Source organism: Lepidochelys kempii, chromosome 15 (assembly GCF_965140285.1).
Source record: "Lepidochelys kempii isolate rLepKem1 chromosome 15, rLepKem1.hap1, whole genome shotgun sequence".
NCBI lineage: Eukaryota > Metazoa > Chordata > Testudines > Cheloniidae > Lepidochelys > Lepidochelys kempii.
Window position 1 is genome coordinate 24615679 of NC_136394.1, and position 23381 is coordinate 24639059.

Consider the following 23381-nt stretch of genomic DNA (forward strand, 5'->3'; position numbering starts at 1 on the left):
TACAGTTACAACCACCAGTCAATCTACAGAATCTCTGTACCTGGTCTCTGTCTCTGTCCCCGTTCGGTGTCCCCTGGTCTCTGTGTCTCTGATGCAAATAACCATCAGTCCGTAATAACGTTTATGTTTTGTCAATAGCGCACCCAATCCCATTAACTTTGCATGAGAGCTCTCGGTCTGGGCTACAAAGATTGTCCAACATCTCCAATCCTCCCCCTCTCATCTCTTCCACCAAACACCCATCTGTTCTGGAGCGGCCCATCAGCTCCATTTCCCAGGTAAGATGCTATCCCGGTGCCATGGTACTCCCAAGTATTCGAGGAAAGAGACCTCTCTGTTGGCAAAGAGCAGGCTTGGCAGAATTAGATTGTTGTTGTTGTTATAATTTTGATGGATAATATCAATGTTTATTTTTAAGCATTGTTTTCCGTTTCTGTCGATTTTACATGTTCACAGTTGCAGTTAATTACGTAGGGAGCAGACAGTTATTTAATGACAGCAGACACGAGACTCAGAAAGGTAAAGCTTTGTGACCGTTAAAACACAATTGTTAGCATCACCTGTCACTAGATACCAAGTAAATATCCTTAAATCAAACTCTAGTAAGTTCTCAAGAAGCATTTTTCTTTCTTTGCCTCTCTGTGAATTGGTCTGATTAGCAATGGAAACATTTTTTTCTGCCGTTTGTGTGTGCGGTGAAATCGACGTTTACCAAATAAAAATCCTTCCAAGCGTTGTTGAGAGCAGCTTCCTGCCAGGTCCCCATTTTGATTCCTGGGCGCAGGGCTTTGTAATCATTCAGTGGAGGCCTTTTCCCCTGAGCTTCCTCTCCTTGGTGACTGCCCCCTTCAGGAAGGGTCTTAGCAGAGCATCCCACACCGTCAGTGACCTTTTTCTCTTGTGTTTTAGGGGGTGCCCATTCAGCTCCATACTCCGTACAGCTCTGAGCATGCAAAAGTTCCCGTTGGCTCCATCACCATGGGCCTGCCACTGACTATGGATCCTAAGAAACTGGGTAAGCTGTTGACACGCTATTTGTGTGCCTCTGACCCTGGGTTCACGCCTGGCCTTTTTGTTGAAAGGTCAGAGCTGTCCCTGTTGAGCTGCTGTTAGCCTTGAGTTGAGCACACCCACACCCACACACCAGGGCCATTCCCAGCGAGCTGAATGACACAAAGGGAGGATGCAGAGCTTTGCAAGTTCACTGGGTTCACCCAGTCAGCAGTGACTATGAAATTCCTGTCTGGTGGCCTATGGGAAATGGCACGGTGGTCTCCTCTCGCATCCTAGTGCGCAGTTGTCTACAAAATCTGCTGACACACTTGGCGTCCTCGTTGGCGATCTCAGGAGAGGCTTGAATGAATCCCCTCTCAATGATTTCTCTGGGGTCAAGGCGGAGACCTATTGGTGGAGCAGATACAAGGGAAGCATACCTTGTCACTGCCTCTTCTGTAATGGCTCTGGGTACAGAGGATTCTGGTCCAGTGCTGCCAACCCGGCATCACTCAGCAGCAGGGATATTTGTAATTCTCAAGACTCTGCACTTGCAAACTGCAATGAGAGGTGGTGGTGATGCTATTCCATTTTCCAAGTGGGGAGAGAGCTGCTTTTGGGGATCATTGTAGCTCGAGTCCCTGCGGGTCTGATTCCAGGATCAGGGCCCATAAGGAGAAGCCAGCGTTTCCATGCATGGATTTCAAGAAGATGGTCTACCCCAACAAGCAGTTACCATTGGAAAGGAACCTATGGTACTGCATTGCCTCCCTCACATCGGTGTTACGTTCCAGGAATGGGAAGATAGTGCAATGTGTAGCAATCAAGACTGTGATCGGATAAATGCTTGCTTTTTAATGGCAACCTGTCATGGACTCTCAGGTCATGCCCACTTTTGGCCCCATGCAGTCTGTGGGGGGAAAACCCCTTCAGTGAGACAGCCCTTTTTGGGGGTCCACTCTCTCTCGGGGGTTAAGCCCCTCCCCCTCCTGGAGACACACCTCTCTGAGCCTTAGCACACCTGTTTCTCGCCGTGGGCCCTCTCAGGGAGTCCACTTGCTCTGGACCCCCAGGGCCTCCACTCCCAGAGGGAATAATGCAACCCTGTTCTCTAGACTGGAGTGACATTCAGCCAGCGTAAAACAGGAGGGTTTATTGAGCGTTTGAACACAGCACAGGAAACCCTCAGGCCTGGCCTCCCTCAGCACAGCACATCCAAGTCTCCCCTGCATCCAGGTGGGCTCTGCCTGCTCCCTCTCTCCAGCCCAGAGCCCCCCTGCTTCCCAGCTGGGCATCTGATATCACCGACCCCAAACCCTGCCTTTGTCCATTGTTGTCTTCTGTAACGACAAACTCCCTCTCCCATCACCTCCTTAAACCAGTAACACCCAGGGAAATGGCATCCCACCCCGTCTGCATGCAAACCATTGGAAAAAACGAGAAAATCCCCCACTTTGTCACACAACCACCATTGTCTAGCATCAGAAACCTGTAAAGAGCCTGAATAAATAACCAAACTAGATTAAAAATAGATGGGTTAAGAATTAATTGATGACGAGGAATAACAAGGCCCCAAAGTGAGGAGCACTGGTTGGGGGTGGGGGTCTGTCATAGGCATTCATGAGGTTTGATATATTTTGATCAATCAAGAGAAAAGTGAACTCAACTATGATGGAGTTAGCTAGGAGGGTGTGTAACACACACGAGGAGAGAGCCTGCTTGGTGTGAGATGAGTCAGTGATAGCTATGCACCGAGGGAGGACATGAACAGCTCAGATATATCCCAGGGAATGGCTGTGTACAAAAACCACCTTCGAGAAAGGGATCAACGAATGACACACAAACACCTAGTGCCAGGCTGCTGGGGAAAAGCCAACAGAATCTCGCTGTGTGCGGCTGTATGTCTTAGAGAGAGAGAGAGACGCCAATCTGGGGTGGAGTGATGCTACTCTGCTTGGTCCTGGGGGAATTGCACATGGGGTAGTCTGTGCCATATTGGCCCCCACCGTTAAAGGAGGAACTATAGTAAAAGAGCAAATACAAAGGGAATCAAAACCACTAAAAGGATTAACTGAGCATAAGAGGAGAGGCAGAGGGAGCGAAATTCCTACAGTCTAGGAAAATAGAAGACTCGGTCAGGGACATGATCCCGGACTAAAAATACTTTCCAGCTAACTGTGATTGATGGAAGGAAACTTATTGACATTCGCCACAGCTGGTGGGATAAACAGTAAATGGTCTGAAGCGAGAGAGGAAAATGTTCAGTTTGCAGACTGGGAAACATCTTGTAAGAGCCAGAGAGTAAAGTCCTAAGGGAGGAGGCCTGGGCCCAGCAATGCAGAGAGCGGAGAAGGCCATGGGCTAAACCAGCAGGGAGAGTGCTCCGTGAGCCTGCACAGCACTAGAGGCTATTCCCAGCTCTCTTCCTCTTGAGCGGATTCTGCAGTCGGCTTGTCACCCTTCAGGGTTGTTTCCTGGCTGCTCTGAACTGTGTGTTTCAGGAGATGGGTTATTGTCCCTCAGTTCTTAAGAACATCAGGCTGACCATAGCAGGTCGGACAATTAGTCCATCAGCTCCAGCCTCCCACCTGTGGCAGTGGTCAACTTGAAGGCAGCTGCGCTTTCAGTCCACATAGTTCCAATTGCCCATTGCTATGCAAAGGGTGGGAAATTTCTGGGTGATCCACTGAAGTCCTGTAGCCAGGATCTGAGAACTCTTCTCTGAGTTTGCATAGCTACAGTTATCAGTGGATTTAAAATTATTTAGCCCATTTACAAACGCAGTCATGGCATTAAATCCAGCCCCGGTCTGTATATTTGACTCTGGTCCTGCTGCAGGGCTGGGGGTGCAGCGCCGTGCAGGAGTGGATTTCAGGAACCCCTGCTGTCTTGCCCGCCAGGAGACCTTGAACAATGCCCTTGCAGAGGGGATACGGGCAATTTGAGTTTTCCTTTATCCTCTGGAGTTGTGTAATCTGCTACTCAGAAGCAGCAGCAGCTGCATGGGGACCTAGGTTATTTAAGACCTGTCTCTTTCAGCAACTGTGAATATAAAGCAAGACAAAATTAAAGACTAAGCAAAATAAAAAAGGCAAGAGAGCAATTCAGGACAAGAGCTGTCTGGTGGTGACCGGTGCAAACGTTGTCATGTATGATTAATGTTTTCTAGTGCCTTTTCCTGGAGTAAAGCAGGAACAACTTTCTCCTAGAAGCCAGGCCAGCCAGCCTGAAAGTCTGGTACTGCAGACATCCCAAGAGAGCTCCATCCTGAGGGGTAAGCACATAGCAGGGCAGCTGTGATGATCAGTGGAAACCAGGCGCCTCTCAGGGAGGCTGCTCAGGAGGTGGAAGGGGATCAACCCGGGCCAAGCTCTTCAAAAGTGACTCGTGGTTTTGGCGACACGTTAGCTTCTGCTACCCAACATGAGACACGTTAAGAGTGCCTGAGTTTCAGTGGACAGATGAGCCAGTCTTCCAAGTGCCGGACACTGGGCCCCTGAAATCACTAGCCCCTTTTAAAAATCTGAGCCCGCAAACTTCTGTCCAGCTTTTGAGGAGAAGGGATTTGTCCTGGTTCGTTTTGAAGGACAGTCTGCTAATGAAGAAAGCAAAGCAGCTGCGAATAAAATGGCACTGATTACATTCTGAACCTCGCTCTCCAAAATCATGAGTGCGTGTTGGGGATAGACAGAGAGAGCGTTTCATTTTTAAATCCAAGCCCCTTTCTGCAGTGCAAAAAAAAAGGCACAAAACTCTGTTTTAGCTGTACGTTCTTGTCTCTCGTAAACACCCGATTAATTCAGCCAAATTCAGAAAGTTCACTGGGTTGGTTCAGGACCGAAGCAGATAAAATAGGAACCAACTCAAGGCAGCTCCCAAGCTAAATCTCAGCAACCTAATCCCGCTTGCTTTGTTGTGACTTACAGGGGCATCGCTGGGCTCAACCCCAGGAGGGAGCATCAGCAAGGGGCTCCCCGGCACCAGGCCTCGGTCGGAATCGCCCATTACCTATCGGGGATCCATCACGCATGTAAGTTTCTTCTCTTAATGGCTTGGGGGGGATCTCAGCTGGTTTGTAACGTGGGCCGGGAAGGAACAGTTGCTGTCAGAGCAGACCCTCTCCTGGAGTGCATAGAAATGATCGCAATTTGTTGTTACTTGGAGGGGACATCAGAGCACCCCCTCCTGGCAGACCCATCAGGAGGCATTTCAGAGGACTAGGCAAAGAGGGTGTAAACCCTTGAATTGCCCTGGGGCGGACCGGCGGACCCGGTGGGTAACTGCTCTGGCCTATCAGCTCTGCAGAGCTGAGTTCAGATCCTGGTGGGGCGAGTGGGTTGGTGCCTCCACCGCCTCCTAGCAGAGCAGCCCCACCCAGGTTGCCTCCCCATCTGCACAGGTGGGCCAGCATGAGAGGTGGGGGCTTCGGGGTCCAAGGGCTGCAGGGCAGGGCGGAGGAGCGATCTGTGGCGGAAGAGTACGCCCAAGATCAGGTTCATTCTGTTCACCAAGACTGGTGAAAAGCAGAAGTAAACAGACCTCACCAGTGGTGAAAGGGGCATTGCATTTGAAACTCCCTTCACCCATGCCAGTTGCACTCATGAACCCAGGCTCGGGCAGGGGTTAGCTGGGGTTTTAATCTTGCTGGCGCGCTGTGTAGCAGGCCAAGGAAATGGAAAAGAACAGTAAGCTGGTGGGTGGACCAGAGGAGGGGGGGTGACCAAGCCAGCTAAAGGGAATCCTAGAATCATATCATAGAATCTCAGGGTTGGAAGGGACCTCAGGAGGTCATCTAGTCCAGCCCCCTGCTCACAGCAGGACCAATCCCTCACCCCAGTGGGGTGATGAAGTTGAGGAATCAGTGCAGTAAGTCTCCTTCCACGGCTGTAGCAGGGTGTTCTCTGGGCCCTGCCCGAAGGGCTGTCCTGAGCACAGTAGGAAGGCACTCTGCCTTTAATCATTTATCATCCATCTTCAGAAGAGCAGCTGCCAAGTGGGGGATAGTTCAGCGGCGTGAGTTATTGCTCAGTGCTGAGTGGAAAGCCTAAAAACAATCTGTTTCCCTTGGGGATTTTTATCTGGCCATCATTCAGCTCTTTAAAGCCACTTATAAGCACTGAGATTTTTTTCTGTTTTCTGGGTGGTTTCAAAAAGGGAAGATACACTGCCCTGCCCCTGGAAGAGCTATGGGGGGTGGGAGGGAAAGCGTTGGCTAGTAGGTTCTGCAATAGATCTAAGAGACGTCCGATCCAGGGCATGATCTGACCAAACGCTGTTTCAGAGCCAGCTAGTTAACTGACATTAGAATTCCTGTATTCGTCTTAAAAATAAAGTAGCAGCAGGAAGTGAGGCTGCCCCTTGGGTTTGATTCAATGGTAAAGTAGCTCTTGGAGCAGCTGTCACGTGTTTGCAGTGTGTGTGATGGCTCTACCCTGCAGGCCAAAGAGCTCTGACCTCTCCTCTGAGCAGTGCCCGTGATGCCCCTCGGCACGGCATCCTGCGCAGTCTCCTGACAGGGAAGCGCAGCGCCCCCGATTCTTGTCGCAGCTCCCAGCGCTGTGGCTGATACATGATGTCAGATTACTCACCCAGAAGACAGATCTTGAATAGGGTACACTCTGCTCCCAAGCCGTCTGTCATCGCTCGCTTTCAAACCCCCTGCAAACACGTCCATTGCGGGAAGGAAACTTACCTGGCACTGACTGGGAAAGCCAGTGCTGAGTGTTTCTGTGAGCCTGTGTCAGAGCGAACCATCAGGGCATTGAAACCTGCACATTGACATGTCCCATCCAGTCTCTGCAGCAAGCAGCTTAGTGACTGCTGGTCTGACTGCTTACAAAGAAGCAGAGACCCATTGAACGGAGGGGTTCGGGGTGGGGATGGAGGGGACATCCTGTCCTGACGTATTGGAGCAACCTCCAAACACCACCATGCTGAAGTGCTGACATTTAGAATCAGGTTCCTTATTCACCCCGTACCGCAGTACAGACATGGGGTAGCATTCAGTGTGGCCTGTTCAGATAGCGTGACTGTCGTTTGGATTTTTAGCTTTGAACAGCAGGATGCAAGTCGATTCTGGTTCCCTCCCTTGCACACCCCCCCCCCCCCCCCCCCGTGCATGGATCGCTAGGCTGCTAGGGCACCCGCGATGAGGGATTGTTACCACGCTGACTCCATCCCGTGTGCTCCAGAAGAAAGCAGGCACTAGGATGGCAGCTTGGTAAATCAGGAAAGAGGCCAGCGTATAAACAGAACTTGTCCACACATACACACATGTTGTATAGATAAAGCAATACACGCCTTAGTGTGGACTCAGTTATACCAGTATAAAGAGGCTTTATATCAGTGTAGCTATTACCATACGTGCAGGGGAATAAGTCGTACCAATATAAGGCACATTTATACTGATATAACTGCACCCCAATAAATAATTTACAAGCACCCCTTAAGGCTGAAATTTGTTCCAGTAAGACGCTCATCAAATAATTCCAAGTAAATAAATGAGGTCAAAATCTCAGTCTGTTGACAGATAATTCACAGATAGAAAAAAGGGATAAATTCGCTGCAGCTAGATCCCTGGCTCTGGCCATGGCAGCACTCGTACAAAGCAAATTTCCCCCTTGTGCAGAGAGCCAGCGCAAGGCCTGGGCACCTGAACCCTTTAAGTGGGACTTGAAGGTCGCTGGTGCCAGCTCTCTGCCCCCGGGGTGAATTTCACTTACAGGTGGAGGAGCGGAGGGAGGGAGCTTCCCTGTATTCCTAATTTACATTTCACCCTTATGGCTGTTTGATTGTTTCTTGCATCTCGCTCTGGCTTGAATCATGAAACGAGGCTGGTCAGTTTCCCTCCTGCACCAACTCTTGTGAGCAGCTTGCAAACCCAGAACAACCTTGAATGATGAAAAGGGTGGAAGGAGGATATTCAAGGCTTCCTTGGGGATTTCGACACCTGCTTTCCATTATTTCTGCTGGGAATTGGGTGTCCAAATGCCTTTCCAAATCTCAGGCCTGGGCTGTTTCCATGGATGTTTTGAAGAAAGTGATGGAGAAGGATGAGTTTGCATAAGCAGCTGCTCCCTTCTTTTTATTTAAAAGCAAAGCTACGGACCTGACTCTTTGCTCTGCTCCACCAGTAACCCCGGTTCGAGTCTATAAAGCTGGTGTGATGGAATGACAAATGGTCCGGCATTTTGGGCCCAGACTGCTTGATTGCATGGCCCTTTTGAACGTCAACATTTCTGTGACCAGTTGTGCCCCGTGATATTAGTCAGAGAAAATAATTTGCAATGACAGTAGTCCCAAGGGAAAGAAAAAGACTTAAGTCGTGTTGGCCATGACTAAGACGTCCCCAGGGAAGGCAGAGCTGTAAGTGTGTCTGTCCCTTCGATCCAGTGGGATGGAAAGCAACCAGATAGTTGACTTTGAAAAGCGCAGTGCGGACGGAGCGGGCAGCGTGTTTTGGTGTTTCCATTCCTGCTTTGCCCAATGGTGGAGGAGCCTGAGCTGCTCTGTAATTGTATGTAATGAAAGCCAGGCTCGCTCCGTCTCTTTACACCCGTTGAATGCAAGGCCTGTCATCTCTGCCTGGCACTCGCCCCTGTCTCTTCCCAGCAACTTTACACAGATCACGTACCTTTTACCGCTCAGCAATAGTGTCCTTATCAATAATTAAGCTGCAGATTTCTCGCTATTGGCCCTGACAGGAAGCAGAGTTCAGCTGTGCTCCCTCTTTTGCTCTGCCTCCCCTTTGGAGCAGTGTGTTCCTGTGGGGATGAGAGCTTTCTTCCTTGATTGCTTGTGGCACTGTTAAATATGGATATTGGTGGCTTTCCAAGGGCACCCCAGCTGAAGTGCTGTATAAAGGAACCATTACCAGACTAATCGGAGAAGACAGCCCCGGCAGAGCAGAGAAGGTGAGAGAGGATGCCTTGCCCAAAGGACATGTCATCTACGAAGGGAAGAAGGGCCATGTGCTCTCCTATGATGGTAAGCTGGAATCCTCTCTGGGGTTTTTTGGGGGGCGGGGGAGAGCATCAGGTTCATGCACTAATGTTTGGGAGCTAGAATGTTTGTTTGGGAAAACATTGCAAAGCGTATCTTGCCTGTATCCTGTTTCTAGTTCCAGAGTAATTTTCTCCCTGTTCCTGATTTTTGAGGTCTTATCCAAGGGCCAGATTTTCTTCTTTGATGCACACAGCAGATCTGGCCTGTGGCACGCTGCTTGATTCAGCAGGGAGAGCCTCTGGTGTCAGTAGGAGAGCCCCACGTGTACGGAGGGCAGCACATTTAGACTGTAAGCTCTCTGGAATCTCATCCAATTCTACATTAGAGCCTTGCACAATGGGGCCCTGATCTCGGTTGGGGCCACCGAGGGACTGCTGTGTATCAGTGATCACACTGGTGCGCTTGCAGTTGGCTTAGTGGATCTGAGGGGAGAGCATCTGCAGGACGCCGCTCTCCTTGCGCAGAAGGTAACTTCTCTCCTTCTTCCCGCTGGGTCGAATGAAACCATGTTGTGGGTTGCTTAATGCCCTCAGCCTGCGCACGCCAGTCCTGGGATAGAGGGCAGCCTGCCCACCAGTGGGTATGAAACTGCACTTTCGGGGGAGTCTCTGAAGGCGTCAGACTCTAGGGCTTAAGTTCCCGTGTGCCCACATGAGGCCATTGCACCTCTGAAGGCCCCTAAGGTGAACATTCCCTTAGATGTGGAAAGCAGAAAAAGCAGGGCCCGTCCTGGCCTAGGGGAAATCTCTCCCACTGAGGGTCACCCCCCTCCAGGGCAAGGTGACAGTGTTGAAAGTCCTGTGGCCCAATGTCACGGCCTCCCCGCGCACTGCACCTTGCACTGAGCTGACATTGCCATGGGAGCATGCAGCGGCAGGGCTGTACAGCGTTGCCAGCCCTGCAGTAAATGGGGACCCTTCGGTTGCCCTTCCAGCTGGATTTGCAGGTGTCAGGTCAGACCCATGGGAGCTGCGGCCTTTCCATGAAACTTGGGGTCTGTGGCAAACTCCATCATGCCCCTGGCTCCCCATGTCGAGCAGAGAATGCTTTAAGGGGGATGCCAGGCAGCTGGGGTCTGAGCAAAGGGGCATCTCTTATCATGTCCTAACTCTACCTTCAGACCCTGCCCGCTCCCCTCCCGCCACCCTGATTTTGACCACCAGAGTCCTGCCTAGTGGTTAGAGCACAGGGCTGGGAGTCAGGACTCTGGGTTCCATCCTCCACTTTGATCCTGACCTGCCGTGGCATTTCAGGTAACTCTCACAGGGCCAAAGGGCAGGCAGGTGTGTGGAGCCTCTAGCTCTGCCCCTAATACAGGAAGCAGCTGTAGTTTGGCTGATTGCCATCTGGATGAGTCAGGCCAGAGGGGCAGTTAGGTGCTGGCTCCTGCCCAGCCCTGGGAGGTTGCACCTGGGGAACAGGTGTCGTTGGGAGGACCCAGCAAACACACATCCCACCACACAGCTGAAGGATTGGCTGGAGTATAAGGTCTCCCACTTGGGCACTAAACAACACCCCCTTCCAATGTAGGGCTGCCCTGTAGCCGCCTTCACTAGACCCTTAACATGGAGCGTCAGTTTCCCCCGCTGTACAGTGAGGATAATGCCCATTTCCCAGGGTGCTGTGAGCCTGGTGCAGTTAAGGATAATGTTCATGTACTGCTTGGAGCTCCTCAGCTGGGATCCCTTAGTATTCTCCCCTGTTCTGAAGCCAGGGGAATGGCAACCTCTTACTCCCAGGTTGTGCTTAGCACCGGCGACTAGGTTGCTGCTGCTTAACACTGACGTGGCCAAACTGCAGCACGTCTGGGCCTTGCACCCAGGCTCAGCTCAGCGTGGCAATGCGATGCAGCTGTGCTGATGCCAGGGATGTTTGGCAGTGGTTTTTATGTCTACGCTGCAGGGCGGCCCCTTTGTGATCCTCATGCCGTGCATAAGAAGCCACAGGGCTCCTCGTCAGCCCACGGAAACCTTGCTGCTAAATGGCAGTCAGAATCGCTGGTGTTGAGTCAGCGTGTTCGATGAGCCCCAGCTGAACGCAAGGCGGAGGTCTAGTGGGGCCCTGTGCACTTGGAATGGAATGAGATGCACTCCCTGTCCCCCAGGGCATCCATGTCGGAATGGATGGAGCTGTATTCCCCTTCTCCCAGCGCTTCCATCTTGTCCCCTTTCCCCCTGTTGCTTCCTTTGACTTCCCCAAGTGCTCCATCTCTTGCACCGTGGGGTTCTTTCATAGACGCACACAGGCACCTGCACCAGAGACAGCCGCGATGGACCCGTTCCTTGGTGGCCCCCTCCTCCTCGTTGTTGTTAAACCCAGCCCCCACCCACCTACTGTGAATACCCTGCCTGACTTTTCCACTGCCACTTAGAAGTGCCTTCCGCTTTCCCCTGACCCTTTCCCGGCAGTGCTGTGACCCCGAGCATGGGAGCCTCGCTTCTGAGACGTGACTCTGTCGGTAAACTACGCCGGGGCAACTCCCAAGCTGGCATCGGTGTCCAGGCTGAGAAGAATGCCTGAAAGGAGCCGTCCGTGCGCCTGGTGGGAAGTCCAGCCTCTTGTTCGACTAATCTCCGGGGTGTTACAGCAACACAGGCAGGGAGGCTCTTCCCCTCCCTTAAAATATAAGATCGTCTTCATGGTGTCAAGAAACGCAACATTTCCAACCCGCACCCCTGTGACAGGTGTGCCAATCCCACGCTGGCGAAGCAAGGGTTAAAGAGCAGTTTAGAGCCCAAGAGGCCACGGCCCTTCGCCTTAGCTGGCATGCCCCCAGTGGAGGGAGCATTCTGAAGGGAGCAGCTCAGTTCAGTCTGGGCTGACCCAGCAGAGCACTCGTGGACAGCAGCCTCCTGCCGCCTCCTAGCTGCACCGCGGGAAGCCAGTCGTTCATGGGAACCGAAGGGGGCAACTCACTGTTACCGGCCGAGGAACTGCTGGAGACAGAGCGGAAGGGACGCAAGAGGGACCCCATGTCCAACCCTGGAGACAACACCAGAGGGACTGGGATGAGGGTAGGCAGCAACCTAGGGAACATGCTTGGGGGTATTTGGACCTGAGCCCTGTGCCAGGGTACCCTGTTTTGAAGGGCCCTGGGTTGGAACTAGGTGGAGTAGGGTGGGCCCAGCTATTCCTCCCCACGCTCACGGCTCGGTGACACTGCCTCTGATACCCCCGCTGTAAAGCGGCCCCTTGGTCTCTCACCAGTGGACAACATTCCCCTGGGCTTTGAACTCTTGCCAGTAGGCATTCCATGCCAGAGTATCGCCATTAGATGATACTGCCAGCCCGGGGCATCTACCCAACCCCCAACAACCCTGCATAGGTCACAGCACTTCTTTGTTGAGTGCAGAGGTGCTCTCTGTGTTAACTCAGTAACCAGCTATTATCTCCTTCCCCAAGTCTGCGCATTGGATGGCCCTAAAATCAGCTGACAGTTTGCTCAGAAGCTCAGTTTGCTTCCATGAGCGATGAGCAGAGGTTTGTTTCCAGTGAAGCTTATGAGCGACTCCTCCATACAAGCCTTTCATTGCCCACTGCTCTTCCCCAAGCTTTTGGGGCCGGGCACGTGCAGTCCAGCAGCCGTTCTGAGAGATGTCCTTGCCCCATTGAGTCTGGAAGCAGAGGATGCCGTTTTATAGAGACTGCCACCCTTGGCCTCTTGGATCCCAGGAGGCTTGGTAACCTGGCCCAATGCGAAGCAGGAGCATTTTGGTGCCTGGCCAGAACGCGCACGAGGAGCATGAGTGACTGTCTTACAGGGCTGCATTGCTTCTGCTCTGAGTGTAAGGCAGAGATGACTAAGGACCAGATCCTAATCTCGGATATACCCGCCCGTCTCGCTGTCTATCTTTCAGATCTGCTGCTGTGTCACACCCCCACAGCTCACATCCCTCTCCAGAGAGCAACGGCCTTCGGTGCTCATCTTTCTCTTGCCACTGTGGCCTGCCTGACAACAAAATGAAGCCAAGAGGTGGGGTGGGGGAGGCGCTTTGGCTACCAGTGGGAAGATTTAGTGTTAGAGCACAGGGCTGGGAACACTTGCCATGTTCTCGGACTGAGGAAGGAGCCACCAGAGAGAATGTGCTGGGGTTGGCTCTTTCTCTGCCACTCATCGCTGCCATGGGGAGCCGCTGCCCCTCCCTCCTGCCCCCAGGTGAGGGTTCCTTTATGTGGGCTGCTGGTGGGGCTTGTAGGGAGGGATGGGGCGTTGTTGCAGGGGGGTGTCTGAGTGGGTCTCTCTGTGTTGGAAGCAGAAACAGGAGGGGAGAGTCTGAAAAGACAGGCTACAGTCTTGGCCCACAAGCTGTAACTCAGTTCCATTCCAGAGCTGGTCGCTTGGTTTTCTGTGGTACACTTGCGGGGCGGGGGGGGTGGGGGGGTGCTGGCGTGTCCACTGACGGAGCAGGGCTCTCCAGTCACTCAAGCTGTTGGAGGAAAAGAGCACAGGCTCGGGATGGGCCTGCTTGGGGTCAGCACCCCCCTGTCAGGGGCAGCTTTTCTGCCAGGGTCAGCACTCACCCGCCCCCACTCTGATGCTGATAGTCAGATTTCCAGGCACTTTGCACGCAACTTACAGATGTGTGGATCAGAATGCAAAAACATAGCCTGCCCCACTGGGATTTAGTTCCCATACCTTCCAGAGCTCCCTTGGCTTCACCGCGAACAGCGGGACCATTGCATGACAGGCACGGAGCCCTGGGCCTACTGCAAAAGGGTTAAAATCCTACCATAACGGACAGCTCATGCATTTAGGCTCGGAGCCACCCCTGTGACACAGTCTTGTGTTGCAGTGACCTTCCTGTGCTGGGTTTGAGGAGCATTTTCTGCAGTGCCCACCGGGCACCGCATGCAGAGCAAATCTTCATTCCTCTCCCTTTCGGTTGTTAACTTTGCCCCAGCTGGGCTTGGTGTAGCCTCAAGGGTAGCTGGCAGAATCAGTACCAGAAAACCACACCAGGAATTGTTTCCAAGCTGTCTTCGCAAGAAGCAACTGGTTCTCTTTAGCCAGCACTCTGGATCAAATAGTTGATCTTAAAAATCACGCCGCGGTGGGAGAAAAGCCAGAGCTCCTCTCCCAGGCCAAATTCTGGTTTAAAGAATAAACAACTCCAATCCTTGCATTAGCTGCCCGAGCTGTTAATCGGACACGGGGGGATTACCAAATGGAGAGAATGAACCACAAATAATGGATGTGAATCAAATTCCATATAGTTCACGCTCCATGTGCTCGCCTCCCACCGAACCCCAGGGCTGCTGGGCCTGCTTGTGCATGGACTTCATGTGACGCTACATTTATAAGGATAATGACGATACTTCTTACCCCTCAGAGCGTTCATTCAAACACCCAACCCGTGGAGGCTGCATGTTCTAGTGGCTGGGGCCCTGAACTTGGATTCATGAGACCTGGATTCTATTCCCAGACCTGCTGCATGACCTTGAACAAGTCACAGAATCACTCTGTGCCTCAGTTTCCCACCCCACCATCCATCTGTGTGGCTTGACAGCCATTCAGGGCAGGGATTGTCCCATGCTCTGAGGGTGAGACCTTGATTTCGGCTGGAGCCTCTTGGCGCTACCATAATACAAACAACAATAATAAGAACATGGGGAAGGGAGGTTCACATCATTATCTACGGGGCAATGGAGCTGACTGATTCACCCAAGGCCACAGCGGGAGTGAGAACTGAAATGAACCTCCAGGAGTTTTCACAGTTTTGATCCCATGCGCAGACCTGGAACATAAACTGTAGCAAGCAGTCCTGCATTGTCAAAGAGAGAGGTTCCATATATAATCCAATAGGTCTTGCCTATCTCTGATTCTGCATGAAAATCTATTTAAGGTGAGAAGAGGAGCTAGGGTTTGAGGCTTAATTTAATTCGCTTTTGTACTTTCTCCACCAGTCTCTCTTTGTGCATTAGATTTTTAGGCCACCTCTCCCTCTACCTGTACATAAGAATAGTCAGTAACAATTGAGTAAGAGGGGCCCTAGGCAGAGTAACTGGATTTGTGTATCTGGTTGATTTTCCTCTCCTCTCTGGACCTGCAAGACAAGATGATTTGATCCCTAATATCCTGATCATCTCCTTTCCCCTAGATACTTCTGGGATGGTTTCAAATGCAGTAGCGAATGAGTTAAAAAAATTAAATTAAATTAAATCGTTAGTGATTATGAGTTCTGGCAAGCAGGGGGGAAAAACTGCAAGTTCTGTAGTGCCATGAGGGTACTTACAAATAAAAGGGCTCTAATGAGACAAAATCCTGTAGCGTATGCGAGATGAATTGTGCTAGATTGGTTATTCTCATTCTGCATGTGATTGCTAATGGTTTCTGTGAGCAAGGGACATGTTTTCTGAGCAATTTTCTTTCTTTTTAATCTCTCTATTCCCTCCCCCCCCCCCCCAAACACATGAAACAAAGAGAACAGGGGATGGCGTTTCTTTTGCAGAAGAGCTATTTAGAACAGATGTTCCTTGATAACAGGATGCAGCAACATTACCCCCTTCATGTGTCTCAAGGTGCCTGGCTGTTTCTAGACATCAGCTGCTGAGTTTTCACGTTGAATGAGTCTGAAGCCAAGAGGGAGACAGAGATTCACTTTCTGTTTCCCAGAATCTTTCCCCCAAGCCCTTTTCGGTTTGATTGTATGGTGACTGCAGAAACTGGTAGTGGGGGTTGTATCGTAATAATCCCGTTTTATTCATTACTAGCATCACAGAAGAGAACTTTTGTTCCCAAACTCTCGGGGAACAAACAAATGTTTTGAACTTCTCCGGTGTTTTCTATAACTGTGTAACCCTAGATATGGTATATGTGAAAGAAGAGGATCAGGACACCAGCATTCCTTGGCAGGATAGACTAGTCCAGGGATAACAGGCAACGAGTTGATCTTGTGCGAGCCAATTGCGGAGCTTGGAGCTTGTTACATAAACCTTGGGCTTTCAGCTGTGTCATAAACTGCCTTGTAAATTTCATGGGGCGGGCTGCATTATGCAGGGAATAAGAATGTGGCAGCAGGATGGATTTGCTGGTGTTAAATCCAATGGTGATTTTTTTTTTCAGGCTGTAGAACAGACTTCCGAGGGAAAAGGGGAGAGCCCCATCACTTGGAAATATAGAATATAGGTGCAACAGAGCTGTAGCAGGCAGTACTGCCTTGGCAGAGAGATGGGTTTAATAGCACAGTAGGTCTTGCCTATCTTGAATTTCCATAGTTCTGCATGAAAATCTATTTTAGATTGGAGGAGGAACTAGTAGTTGAGGCTTAATTTAGTTCTGTGGCTTGATACTGTACTTTATCCACCAGCCACTATTGTGCTGAATTGGATTTTTCACATCCTCCTTTGTTTTTGTGTGGTTTGTCCATCTCTTCGTTCTGATTAGAATAATGTGAATGTTCTTTATGCTAGGTTTGATGTTAAAGATTTTTCTGCTTTACTTCTTCCTCTTTGTCTGCTTTTATCATCTGGGGAATGTCTCAAAGTGTCTGTTAGGCAGACTGGACAAGATCACAAACAGTAGGTGTATTCAGGAAACAGCGCCACTGGGCTAATTTCAGTGGGAGTTCCAGCTGCTTGGAGCTTCAGAGCTGAATTTGCTCCATAATGTCTCGCAGGCTGTGTCTGGATAGTGGAAAAGACGTATGCTCTTGCCCAAACATGAGGCCATGGAATTTGGAATCCGAGGCGGGCAGGGTGGAGAGAGAGAGGCTGAATTTCCTGGAACCCAGCAGCATGGTGTAATGCCGACAAAGCCTGCTGAGTGCAAGCTGAATTGCAGGACTCAATCCTGTGGGAGTGAGCCTTTAGTGGACATGCGAATGACAGTAAACAACCTCGCTCGCTCACTCCCCCTTCTTCATGCTGCTTTTGTTTCATCATCTCCTTTTATTTCCTAGGTGGAGTCGGTGCTTCCCAGTGCCCCAAGGAGGACAGCAGAAGTGCTGGCGCTTCTCATGAGACCGCTGGTACCAAACGGACCTACGATATGATGGAGGGGAGGATCAGCCGGGGTTTATCGGCTCGCGATTTGTCATCCACTAGCATTGAAGGTTGGTTTGGGGAAACCTTTCAGTCGTGCCGTGTCAGGAGTCAAACTCTGGGGCAGAAAGTGTGCAGCATCTTTCGCATTCTGAGAACTCTCCCCGTCTGCCGACAGCAGCCCTTCTGTTTCAGGAGTGGCAGCAGCCTGTTTTAGAGGAGATGCAGGTGGCTATGCGCTCCCCCGCAGCACCTTCTGGCTCATGTTTTCCTTCATCTAAAATAAGACATCCAGACCAAAAGTACACGTTTTGCTGCTTGCTTGCGTGTGTGTATGTGTGTGTGAGAGAGAGTGACAGCCATCTCTCTCTTCTGGATCTATCAATACAGTGAGAACTTACAGGCCTTCCCAGGAAAATGAGTCTTAATTCATCCGTCCTCCTCAACACCAGTGCTTTGTGCTCTGCACAGAAATGGCCAAATTGTTCTAAACTAGAGGTACAGGCTGCAATTTTCAGTGGTTGACAGGCACATAGCTCCCATTGAAGGTCACAACTGTAACTGTTGAAGGGACTTGAGCAGATAATTCTAGCTGCAAAAGGTTTTGCTTAAAATAAACCCTAAAAAAGGTTTTACAAATCCTAACACTAACATTTAGTAGAAATTTTTTCTGGCCCCATTACCAAGAGAACCCAGCATCAGAGCCAGCTAACTCTGCACATATAAGATCGTAAGCTCTTTGGGACAGGGCCCGTCTTTTTGTTGTGTGTTTGTACAGTGCCTAGCACAATGGGTTACTGGTCCATGGTTGAGGCTCCTAGGCCGTACTGTAATAAAATAATAAATAACCATAATAATAGTGACTATGCATGTGAAACCTCTGATCTCATTGGGGCTCCTTACAAGTGGTACAGTGTTTGTTGGATTGGGATCCGAGTATCTAGTTTATCTGTAGAGCTTATATATTTTAATAGTGGCATCTTCATTCTCCCTAGACCCACGTGGAACTAAAAGCAGGGAAAAGTTACACAGAAATGTTGCGGGAGAAGGGGCAAAGTGGGTTTCTGATTTATAAAGCAGGAAGGGATGCGGTTTTGAAGTTACAATTCTCTAATTGCTATCTAATGGGCAGATGAATCATATTTTTCTTGGAGGTGTTGGCATCTATCCATACGCTTTGGGTGTTACTGACTTACACGCGTCTCAGGAAAAACTTTCAGGGAAGATGATCATTCTGGACCTGCAAATGCTTTTTTAACCCAAAACCTTCCCTTGCAGGGTTTTGAATCCAAACAGGACAGCAATAGTAGGAAACCAAGAAAGTGAAACTGACCAGTCTGGCCTTTTGGTCCCCCAAGTACAAGAAGTAAACAAGTAGTTCAAAAGGAGAAAAGTAAACTAGCTATTTAGAAAGCATTGTTGTATTAATCCCAGGTGGTGCTATTACTGGAGAAAACTTTTAAAAATTAGGTGATTTCTCTCTTGTCAGTGTCCCTTTAAAGTATAATGAAAATGTCAGCAGTCTTGCTACTTTCTGACTGTTCTCTTTGGCCTATTCTAGGTCTAATGGGTCGAGCGATCCCACCCGACAGACACAGTCCCCATAACTTAAAGGAACAGCATCATATTCGGGGCTCAATTACACAAGGTAATACTGGCAAGTATCCACATCAGGAAGTATATATGCGGGAGGGTAGGCCATGATTTGTGACTTTTCCTCATGTGCAGCTCAGCACTATCAATTAACTCTGGATGCAATTAGCGCGGAAGGAACTAAGTACTGAGTTGTCCCACTGGTTCTGCAGTCACATTGCAGACCTAGACAGCAACTGGAGAAGCAGAGAGTCCTAGTGGGTAGAGCACTGGACAGGGACTCAGGAGACTTGAGGTCGACTTCCAGCTTTGCCACTGGCCTGCTGAGCGACCATGGGCAAGTTACTTCCCTGCTCTGGGCCTCAGTTTCCCCATTTTAAAATGGGGATAATGATCCTGACCTCCTTTGTCAAGTGTTTTGAGATCTAATGATGCAGAGGGATAGGCAAGAGCTAGGTATTCATCATCATCATCATATCTGCTGCATGGCGAGGGTGAGATTTTCAGAAGTGAGCCTATGACATTGGCCTCACTCTGCTCTCGTTTAAGTCACTGGTAAAATTCCCATTGGGGAGCTCACTGAGAGCAGAGCTGAGCCAACGCAGAGCGTTTCTGAAAAATCCCACTCTTGGTCTTTAAGACCCCATACAGCAAGGCAGTTGGGGCTTTGCAGAATCAGTTGGGTTGCCCAGGCTTTGTAGTGGCTTTGCATATGAACTCCATCAAACCCCCATGGCCCACAGCCTGTATAGGGGCCGTAAACATCATTCAGTTTGCATGACCCTGCTTCTTTGGAGAATCACGCTGGTGCATTACCTTCTTGGGGGGGCTGCAGGAATCCCGCGATCCTATGTGGAGGGCCACGAGGACTACCTCAGAAGAGAAGCCAAACAGCTCAAGAGGGAAAACACTCCCCCAAGGGACTTGTCCGACACCTACAAAGTCAGGCCTCACGAGGGCCTCGCTCCCTTGAAAATGAAAGCAGCTCACGAAGGCCTCGTTGCCACCGTGAAGGAAGCGGGAAGATCGATCCACGAGATTCCCAGGGAAGAGTTAAGGCACACGCCTGACATCCCAGTGGCAGCAAGGCCTCTGAAGGAAGGATCTATCACACAGGTGCGTTCCGTGGGGGGGGGCAGGTAACTTTGCGTGAGGTAAAGGGGATCAATACGGCTCCAGGTGGATGATGGCACCCAAGCACTGGCGGACTGGGCCGAAGAGAGGCCTCCATGGCGGTGTCTACCGTAGAACTTTGCCCCCTATTTTGAAATATGTTAAAGTCTGGCACATACTTGGCCCTCTTTCCCCAGAGGGGCCCAGTGCACACCCAGGGTGTCACAGAGCTTGAAAAGATCTCCAGGGTGCTGCATGTCCTGCCCCTTCGTGGGTGACCTGTCAGAGCAATTCTGTGTGGGATAGGAATTCTGTCCAGAGGATATTTTAAGTCCTAGCAAACACTGCAAGTGATTCTTTCACCTATTGCCCGACTGAATCATTTAGTACCTGGGGTATGAGTGAAACCTCAGAACTAAGGTGGTCTTATTACTTGTGTAGACTCCTGGCAAACTTAATTAGTTAAACTAAGGGTCTGATCTGCACAGCAAAGCTGCCTGGGTTACTGCCCCGGGCTAGCTTGAACCCAGCTGGTACAGGTAACAGTTGCAGTGAAGACAGTACAGTGCAGATAATAGAAGCCCAACACAGACCCTGATACGCACTTGGCTCACTAGCCTTGTGTGATGCCCACGCTGCGCCGTCTTGGCTGCTATTGTTAGCCACGCTAGCTAGAATCCAGATCCCTCAGCTAGGCTAGCTCGTTGTAGAGACGGGAAAAAGTGGAGAGGGTTGTGCTTTTGCAAAAATGTCATTGGTCAAGTTTTTGTTCTGTAAAACCAGGGGCCTTCAGATGCAGGTTCTGTCTACACGACACCCCCTTAATCTCCTCCTTCCTCTTCCTCCCCTCCCCCCACCATGAAATATTGGGGTGGTGGGATGAGATGAATGATGCCAGTTTTGGCCCCTCTCTAATGAAGAGTGCCCCTTTCTAACCACTTTTTTGAGACACCCACCCACCACATGAAAACTTCTTGGGTCTGTTGTGTTCTCAGTTACATGGGTGTAAACCCAAAGTGAACTCACTGAAGTCAGTTGGAGTGACTCTGGTTTACATAGGTGTCACTAAGAGCAGGGTCTGTCACCTCCAGCAGGGCCGGCTTTAGGAACTGAGGAACAAGTGCTTGGGGCACGTTTCGTGGCTTGGACTCTCACCATACATGGAGCGTTTCGATAGCAGCCATTTAGAATATTCATGACTGTGGATTGTATCTTATTTCTGTGGGGGGTGTGGGTGAAGCGCAGTGGATATAGACACTCATTGATGGTGATTCATCTTCCTGTTGTCACAATGGGGAATGTGCATGTACATGCCATGTTCTGTTGGGCTGTAGCTCCTGGAGATGTTGAGTCCCATGGGAATAGGAGTCTCCGCTCACCCATACGCGTTCCAGTGGAATAGCATTACCTCCTAGTTCTGAGTCTCACCGGTGCAGTTCTGTGTACAGGGTTAGTGCTATTTAGAGAACACAAATCAACACACTGTTGATTTTCAGTGGGACTTTTGTTTCCAAGTCACTTCGGTGCTTTGGAATATCCCACCCTGGGTCCCAGGCTGAGCACACAGTGTGAGTGACCACCTGAAAGAGCAAATGGTGATCTTCACTGATTCTGCCCCGCTGCGTTCGCTTCCCCACTCTGATGCCCTCTTCGCTGCCTTGTTTCCTCAGGGTACCCCGCTGAAATACGACAACAACTCTTCCTCAGTAAGTGCCAAAAAGCATGATGTCCTGTCGATCATCGGGAGCCCAGGGAGGACTTTTCACTCTGTGCACTCGCTGGACGTCATGCAAGACCCAAGGACTCTGGAAAGAGCATGTTACGAGGAGAGCCTGAAAAGCAGGCCCAGCCCAGTTACAAACTCCGGAGGTTCAATTACCAGGGGAGCCCCTGTGATTGTCCCTGAGCCTGGAAAGCCTCGCCGTAGCCCACTTACCTATGAGGACCACGGGGCGGCGTTCAGTAGCCATCTGCATCGAGGTTCTCCGGTATCCACAAGGGAGTCGACCCCAAGGCAGCCTGAAGGTAACTTTTTCTCCAGGTTTCAGAGTAGCAGCCGTGTTAGTCTGTATCCGCAAAAAGAAAAGGAGTACTTGTGGCACCTTAGAGACTAAGAAATTTGTTTGAGCATAAGCTTTCATGAGCTACAGCTCACTTCATCAGATGCCTTCAGTAGCATCCAATGAAGTGAGCTGTAGCTCACGAAAGCTTATGCTCAAATAAATTTGTTAGTCTCTAAGGTGCCACAAGTACTCTTATTCTCCAGCACACCCTTAATGTGCTGGGGACACTTAGGGCTTTTAGGAAATGCTAAGGTTGGAGCATACAGAACATTGGCCGGGTTCCCACCCTCGCCCCCATTTGCTGTCCCCTCACAAATGCTAGAGGGAAATGTGCAGTAGTTGTTGTGGACCAAATGGTGTGGTGTAAATCTGGACTATCTCTTGGAAGCCAATGGAGACGGTTCCAGATTGACACCAGAATCGCTGAGAATGGGATTTGGCCCTGTGCGAGTCTGAAGGCCGTGCTGCAGAGGAGACGTCTACTCTGTACACAGGCTTTGATTTGGAACGCACGTATTTTAATGGTGTGGGAGAAAACTCATAACATGGAAAATTGGGGGGAGGGGGGATATTTTCTCCCCTCTCTTCTGTGCAAGTCTAGGTGTTTGTCTGCCCAGCTCTGCATTTATACCTCATCCAGCACCATAGCATCTGAGGGCTTTGGCTGTAGCTGGGTATAATCCCTGCTAGCCAGTAGATAGAGACAGTCCCATTGGGTTGTTGTGATCTGACGTCCCTTTGGGAGATGCAAGGGTTTTGCTGCCTCAGAATGGTTGTGTGTTTCCAGCAGGGGGTGCAGTTTCATCTGCACGCGTTGAAATCACTTGGGCCGCTCACCAGCAGCCTGCGAGCAAGACCCCGGCCTGTCAGAGCACTAGGATTGTGCTGCCATAGCTGCTCTCAGAGGCCACATTCAAAAGCCAGCAAGGTTGCTTGGTCAGGCAGAATTTGGCACCGTGCAAATCTAGCAATCCAGAGCACAGACGTAGCCAGAATGACTCGCTGCCTGGCTGATAGGATTGCTCTTCAGTCCAGCAAATGCCTGTTTCCTTTCGTCCTGTTAACTCTTGGTTGCTTGGTGAAACATAAAGACAAGAGCACAAGTGTGTAGAGCGCATTTACTGTAACAGCCAGCATCAGCTCCAGCAACGCTTTCCCCTAGATCCAGCCAGAGCCTTGGGTCCTGAGTCATCAGGCAGAGCTAGATAAATCTCATCCTGACTGCGACTGTGCCAGTGACCCAAACTACGTTTGCAGTTCGGAAAACTGCAGTCTGTGTCCAAGAGCGTTAGTGCAGTCCCTGCCGCCTCGTGCTTCCTCTGAGGGTCGAACGAGAGACGGATGACCAAAGAGAGCCATGGTGACCTTGCCTTGATCTTAATAGAGAAGAAGAATTTTTGAAAATCCACCCCACCCAACAACCAATAGAACCAGGGCAAACCAATAACCACTGTCAGGGTTCCCTCCCCACTCTGAACTCTAGGGTACAGATGTGGGGACCCACATGAAAGAACCCTTAAGCTTATTTCTACCAGCTTAGGTTAAAACTTCCCCAAGGCACAAATTCTTTGCCCATGGACGGTATTCTGCCACCACCAAGTGATTTAACAAAGAATCAGGGAAAGGACCACTTGG

General features: G+C 50.4%; 1 protein-coding gene across 21 annotated transcripts in view; it reads left to right on the forward strand.

Annotated features, from left to right (window-relative positions):
- The window catches only part of NCOR2 (nuclear receptor corepressor 2), a 412272-nt gene that overhangs the window by 352379 nt on the left and 36512 nt on the right, over nt 1–23381 (forward strand). For all 21 annotated transcript variants that reach the window (XM_073313442.2, XM_073313441.2, XM_073313453.2 and 18 more), the window contains 9 exons: nt 139–278; nt 910–1015; nt 4163–4267; nt 4920–5023; nt 8829–8979; nt 16896–17048; nt 18539–18625; nt 19406–19686; nt 21354–21708. In XM_073313442.2, coding sequence (XP_073169543.2) covers nt 139–278; nt 910–1015; nt 4163–4267; nt 4920–5023; nt 8829–8979; nt 16896–17048; nt 18539–18625; nt 19406–19686; nt 21354–21708 — 1482 coding nt within the window. The remainder of the gene's footprint in view (nt 1–138; nt 279–909; nt 1016–4162; nt 4268–4919; nt 5024–8828; nt 8980–16895; nt 17049–18538; nt 18626–19405; nt 19687–21353; nt 21709–23381) is intronic.